We start from the raw sequence: 6,511 nt of genomic DNA on the forward strand, positions 1-6,511 counted from the left end.
GGAACAACAGGGCTCTGGGATACAGGGATCTAGGTATAGCTTGAAGAGGGTAAATAATACTAAAATCCTTGACTGCCTTATGAATATTAGTTTCCCTTTCCTATTATTGTAATATAGACACTTGAGTGGGATAGAAAGGAATGTTGGGAAACATGTAAGCCCGCCTTCGTCCTATAACTGATTGGAACACCTAAAAGGGGTTCTACAACTTGCCCAGTGAAATAAGCCTCATGCAAAGCCTTTACAGAGTATAAGACCTTAGGTGGAATCCTGAGTCCCATCCACAACCTTGTGAGGTGAGACATTCCCACTAGAAAGGACAAGCAGACTGGAACAACTACAGTGACAGAAGATACATCCTCATGATGAACCTGACCTATACTCAGAGTGGTACTTACTCTAAATACCAACAGAGAGGGAAAGAGTCTTCAAATTAAGTATCAGTGCTATCCACTCTATGCACAGGGTAGATAGGGATGGGCAACTTAGACATTGGCTATCTAAAGTGAGGGAGCAATAAAGGCACGAAGTGACTGGCTTGCAAGGGTTCAAGAGGGAGCTTAGTTTAAGAGTGTGGGGGGGAAAGAAAGAGTCCCCACTGAATAGCTATCATCTTGTCTAGATGTGTCTGGTGAAAGGAGGTGGTGATAAGATTCGTAAGATTCAATAGTGAATAACTGTTATCATGACTAATCGCGACTGTCACACTTGTAAAGGTAGACTTTTTGTAACAAAAAAAGGGGAGTGGTTAATCCCCTAGGATCACAAAGAGAGGAACGCACAAATAGAATGCAGGACCTTATCCAGAGAAGCAGCAGTGCCAGAGATGGAGGCAGAGATGGGGGCACGGAAAGGGGAAGCCGACTGAGGACTCTAGATTCATCAACTAAGAAGAGAAGGACTGAGAATTGGTGGCCAGGAGCAGACTTGCAGAATGTGCCCTTTGGAGATGTAAATTATTATATTATGCCTGAGTGGGTTTTTTTTGTTGTTGTTTGTGTGTTTTTTAAAAAGCTGAAGTGGATATAGAGAAATACTTTTAACTGATGGTATATGGAGGGGATTATAGTCAATGTAATGAAACAAGTTATATGAATTGTTGAACGTGAAACTGATGATTTGCCCTGTAAACTTTCAGCCAATCCACAATAAAAAATTAAAATAAATAAATAAACCTGCAAAACTCTTTCCCAACCAAGATTTCAAGATAATTAAGCTCTAGAGAAAATGATTTCAATGACATTTTCCCAAGGATGATACAGAGCTAGTACCATTTCCATATCCAAAAGAGTAGTTAATTAATTATACAGTTCTCATTTTGTCACACATTAATATTAAAGAAACGCAAATCAATGGTCAACATAAATTTTTTATCTTTACTGTTTTATTTCGGATGTTCTCAAAAAGAAATTACCTTTTTTAATTCTCTTTGAGTGTATGATGGTAAAGAATAAACTATCTACAAAATATTACAGCACAGTTTGGTGCTACTCTCTTGATTTGTGCTAAGGTGCCAGTAGTTGTACCCATGATTGTTTTTTCAACATCAATGTCAACAGTAACACAGTGATAAAAGGCAAATAAAGTCTTAGGATTACCATAAAAGCATTTCTGATATTTTCTCTGGATATCCTAAGGAGCCACAGACCACAGTTTGTGAATCCCTGTATTAGGTAGGGGCAATTAGGGCTTAAGTTTTCTACACCCCTAGAAACAACTCTGACAATAGTGAACACAATATTCAATTTTATCTACTTCTTACTAATTCTGTCTTCCTATAAACATTAGGAAGACAGAATTAGTAATTCATTCTCTTTGAGTATAGAAACCATCATACACTCAAAAAGAATTAAAAAAAAGAACATTCACAATATAACAGTAAAGATTAAAAATTTATCTTGACCATTGATTAGCATCTCTTTAACATTATATGAGACAAAATGAGAACTGCCTAATTATTTAACTTTAAGCAACTCTGACAACAGTGAACATAATGTTCAATTTTATCAACTTACTAATTCTGTCTTCCTATAAACACTGGAGTTCTGGTGTGGCACTGTGGGCCAATGCACCGGACCGCAAAGCTGTTTGAACTGCAAGGTCGGCAGTTCAGGATCACCAGTCATTCCTTGGAAACCCTATAAAGGGTTCACTATGGGTTGGACCTGATTCAACAGCACTTAACAACAACATAAACATTAACCTGTCTTTTTTGAAGTGTGGCCATTTCTATAGTTTTCTACAGATACAGCAAATAAGTTCTTTTACCTGAAGTGGAAATTTTGATTCAATAATTTCCTTATCTGTTCTATATTATTTAAGGTTAGATGAAAATAAGAAAAGTCCAATAAATTTAAGAGAGCCTGTCTACAGATTAAGATATTGGACAAACCAAAGAAATCTTTTTCCACTCTGACATTCTACAAGTAGAGTCAATTTCTTGGTAAAGTACCTGTATCTCACGGGTACTCACAACATAGTATTTATTTTTAATTTCAAAAACATATACTCACTATATTCTACTATGATACTATTACACCTTCCTCAAACTACTTAATGTGAAGAACTTGTTATCGTTCAGTGTCATTGAGTTGGTTCCAATTCATAAACCTTGTATAGAGTTTCTGAGGTTGTTAATCTTTGCAGTAGCAGAAAGCCTTTCTCCTGTGGAGAGGCTGGTAGGCTTTCTGGTTTGCAGTCCAGTGCTTACTGTATGGAGCCACCATGCTAATAAGAGCTTAGCAATCAGTTTTTCCGGTTTTTCCCTTAATCAGTGAGAGCTTAGGTTTCATAATAAATACAAATAATTTGGTATTCCTACTTGGAAACAGAGGAATATATGTAGGCCTAAATTTACTTATATTAACACATTCTTGATTAGCTACCTGAGCAGGACAGGAAGTATCTGACTTTGAATTAGTAAAGGTTCAGTTTTACATTTTTTCAATAGTTTGTATCATTAATCTGTCAAATCAATCTTTCCCTAGCATTTTTATGTACACAAAACCTTAGTGTATTTATGAGTTTAAAAAACTGGAAGCAATTTAAATTCTCTAAAGAACTTGGTGTATGATTATACTGTCTGCCATCAAAATTTGATTGACAGAAAGTACTATGCGATGGGGCTTCAAAAAGTTCATGGAAAAATGAAACTAAAAAATAAAAATCTCCCAAAATCCTACCTAGAGAAACAATGACACGAGAGATGGAGGCAGAGACGATGACATGGAGAGATGGGGCGGCTGGGGACTCTAGACCCAGAGAGGGAGAGGGGCTGTGTGCTGATGACCAAGGGGCAGGCTTGCAGGGTATACCGTTTGGTTGTTTGATGATGCATGGGAGGGACTGGAATCATGGCAATGAAGTGATATACAATAGGATGAATGTAAAGCTAATGTTCTCCTAAGTAAACTATCACATAATTCACAATAAAAACTTAAACAAAAAAAATCTCATCCTTATTTTCTTTCACCAGACCCATCTAAACAAGATGAAAACTATTCAGTGGGGATGCAACTATGTACTTTTAGCCTAGCATGTAACCATATGTACGTGTTATCCACCAATCCCTGTTAAGTCCCTACTTTTCAGATATGTAGTTTTTGTTGTTAAATGCTGTCAAATCAGTTCCAATTCTGTATAGAGTTTTCAAGGAGTAGCTGGTGAGTCTGAACCTCAGGCCTTGTGGTTCAAACTGACTTTGCAGTCCAGCATATTAACCCACAACGTCACACCAGGACTCTCAGATACAGCACCTTCAATTCTCTTGCTTGTCTTTCAACCAATTTGATTTTGGAGCATTTGTTCCTACGCTGAGCATATAAATATTCTGGCCTATTTCTTGTCCAGTGGAATTGTGATTTTCACTTTGTGAATTTGGATGTTTTCCTAGTTCGGACTGTCTCATGACTTTCAATAAATTGTTTAATTCCAAAAAATCTCCCACAACCTTTCTGAAGCCTTCTTATAAAATAAAAAGCTAAACTGGAACCTCTGTGTAAGTTAAAAATCAAATAGACCATCAGAATTTAACTTACCTAGCAGCCTGAACTGCACTTAGCTGAATCCCTTGGTTATCACTTGAAGCATTCTATTTAAAAAAAAAAAAAAAAAAAAGATACAATTCATGATGCAAATATACTATAATTAGTTATTAAGTCCAATAATAAAAATGAAAAGAGGAAAAGGCTTACTTGAACAATAGCTTCTAGAGAGGTATTTTGCTGGAGAAAAAAAAGTTAAAGTTAAAACGATTATCTTGAAATTCTGTATTTATGTAAAATATCTGACTGATAATTTTACATGATTAAAATAATAACATACCACTCTATAATCACCATCTATATCAGAGTCTTCACAGATATCTTCATGTGGCACATTTCTTCTTTTTAAGAGATGCTCATCTCTTTTATTCTTAAAAATAAGAAATTTCAATTAAAAAAACAAACTAAACAGTCATACAAATTTATACAGTGTTGTGTTTACACAGTGAAATACTAGGTGCCTTTTAAAGTAAAACTCGTATGCAGACAGTCAAACCAAACTGTGCACTTAAGGCACATTAATGAGCCACAAACCCATTGGATTTTGAATGAACTGTGATCTATTTAAAAAACAAAACATTTTTATTACAAAACTATACTATACAGTTTAAGCCAGTACAGGCATTCAGATTTATTAAAAAATATTAATACATTTTACTACTCATCATCTGGGCGCTTCTGTTTATAACCTAAAAACAAAGGTAAAGCAAAAGTTGGGCAGTTCACAATTAAAGAAAAAACAACAATGACTTACAAAAATCAAGTATTACTTAAAAATAGTTGGCTACAAATATGGTTTCAACTATAAACTACTTCAATGTTGCAGACCGTGTAAGACTAGTCAGAGGTTCGAGGCCCTCTAGGGCTGAGTGTAACAAATGAGGCCACTGGCAGTTAATGGAAAATTGCTTTCATCTTAATATTCAGGTATATATATTAAATTAATACACTGGAGCCTTTGAAAATCCACAGATAAATGTGATATTTTCCTAAAGCCAAGACTAAAGGTTGCAAGGTTAAACCTTTCTCCAAAGGATTAACTAAAAATATCTTAGCTACTTCTCGGTTCTTTGTTCTATAGACAAAGAACCCATCCTCCCTAATCCCTTTTCCAGGTGCAGCCCATTCACCTGGGAGTCTCCTACAGAACTCTCAACTTCCCCCAACTGACCTCAGGGGCTATAGATATGTTAATTGGGCCTGAGAATCCAAGTTGCTGGCCTGAGATTCGAACCAGTGAAGTACAATGTAAAGTTACCTGAATGTCTGGAAAATTACTGATGTTAGCTGTATCCTGTGTTAGTCCCTCCCAGCTTGGTGTGAAACTCCTCCCCTAAATAAAACAGAGGCCTGGGCCTCCCCAGGTGTGCATTACTGGTTGGCAGGCATGGAGTAAAGATCAGTGCATTACTGGTTGGAAGGCATGGAGTAAAGATTGCGGTGCGTTACGGGTTGGAAGGCATGCATTAAAGATTGCAGGGCAGTGAGTCACTGCCTGCAGAGGCCATGATGCCTGTAGTCCCAAGCCTGCCCACCAGTGATGTATCCACCCTGGCTTTGGGGTGCCTCATTGTCTCCCTTCTTCTGTTTCTCTGTGTATTCTTTCGCTATCCCTATCGCCGCTGGATCTCCCCTCCTCGTGAACCAAAAACTCGTGACAACTATGTCGGGGTCAGACCCCGGCACTTCAATACTTAGAAAGTTGGATTTAAAATATTTTAAGTTCTTTTCATGCATAACTGTTACTGTTATTAGGTGATGCACAGCAACTATTTTGCACAGCATAACTAGTCATCTTTATAATGTATACTTCATATAAATCATTAAAAACTATAGATAATAAAATCATCTGAAAACTTGATTATCTCTATTTAGGATAACGGGCCAGCTATATCTTGCTAACTTCAACAGTTCATCAAATTTAATAAAAGATCAGCATTTTTCAAAAAGAAAAGAAATGTTAACTAAGTACTTGAAATTTTTTTTAAAAAAGGCTTAGCTTTGTAGAGTAAATAAAATTTAGTTATAAAAATTACATGCTGTTAATATTGCAGGAAATATCCAACATTAACCAGACTTACCTTCCTTAATTCAACCACAACTTCATTTCGTTGTCTTCTCATAGTCTGTAAGACATTAAAGGGGTAAAAAAAATTTTTTTTTATCACCTCAAATTCCATCACCTAGAAAAATTCTCCACTTCTGATATTTTATTGAACACCACAATTTTTCCTTCTCGTCATATATGCATATTAAGTAATATTTTGCCCAAAATAACTAAAACCAATCTACCCACAGCAATCAAGGCAATTCCAATTCACAGCAACCTTTTATAGGATTTCCGAGACTGTAAATCAGTCTCATCTTTTTCCTGTGGAGTGGCTGGTGGATTTGAACAGCCAATGTTGCAGTTAGCAACCAAACTGCTAACCTACAGCACCACTAGGGCTCCTATCCATTATAAAGAG

General features: G+C 36.3%; 1 protein-coding gene across 1 annotated transcript in view; it reads right to left on the reverse strand.

Moving 5' to 3' along the window:
* KPNA4 (karyopherin alpha 4 (importin alpha 3)) overlaps nt 1-6,511 on the reverse strand; it is a 75,579-nt gene that overhangs the window by 32,872 nt on the left and 36,196 nt on the right. Inside the window, exons 2-5 of the mRNA XM_006861789.1 lie at nt 6,125-6,169; nt 4,324-4,413; nt 4,194-4,223; nt 4,038-4,090 (exon numbers count right to left, since the gene is read on the reverse strand). Of these exons, the coding sequence (XP_006861851.1) occupies nt 4,038-4,090; nt 4,194-4,223; nt 4,324-4,413; nt 6,125-6,169 (218 nt within the window). The remainder of the gene's footprint in view (nt 1-4,037; nt 4,091-4,193; nt 4,224-4,323; nt 4,414-6,124; nt 6,170-6,511) is intronic.

Source organism: Chrysochloris asiatica, unplaced genomic scaffold, assembly GCF_000296735.1.
Source record: "Chrysochloris asiatica unplaced genomic scaffold, ChrAsi1.0 scaffold00043, whole genome shotgun sequence".
NCBI classification, from domain to species: Eukaryota; Metazoa; Chordata; class Mammalia; order Afrosoricida; family Chrysochloridae; genus Chrysochloris; species Chrysochloris asiatica.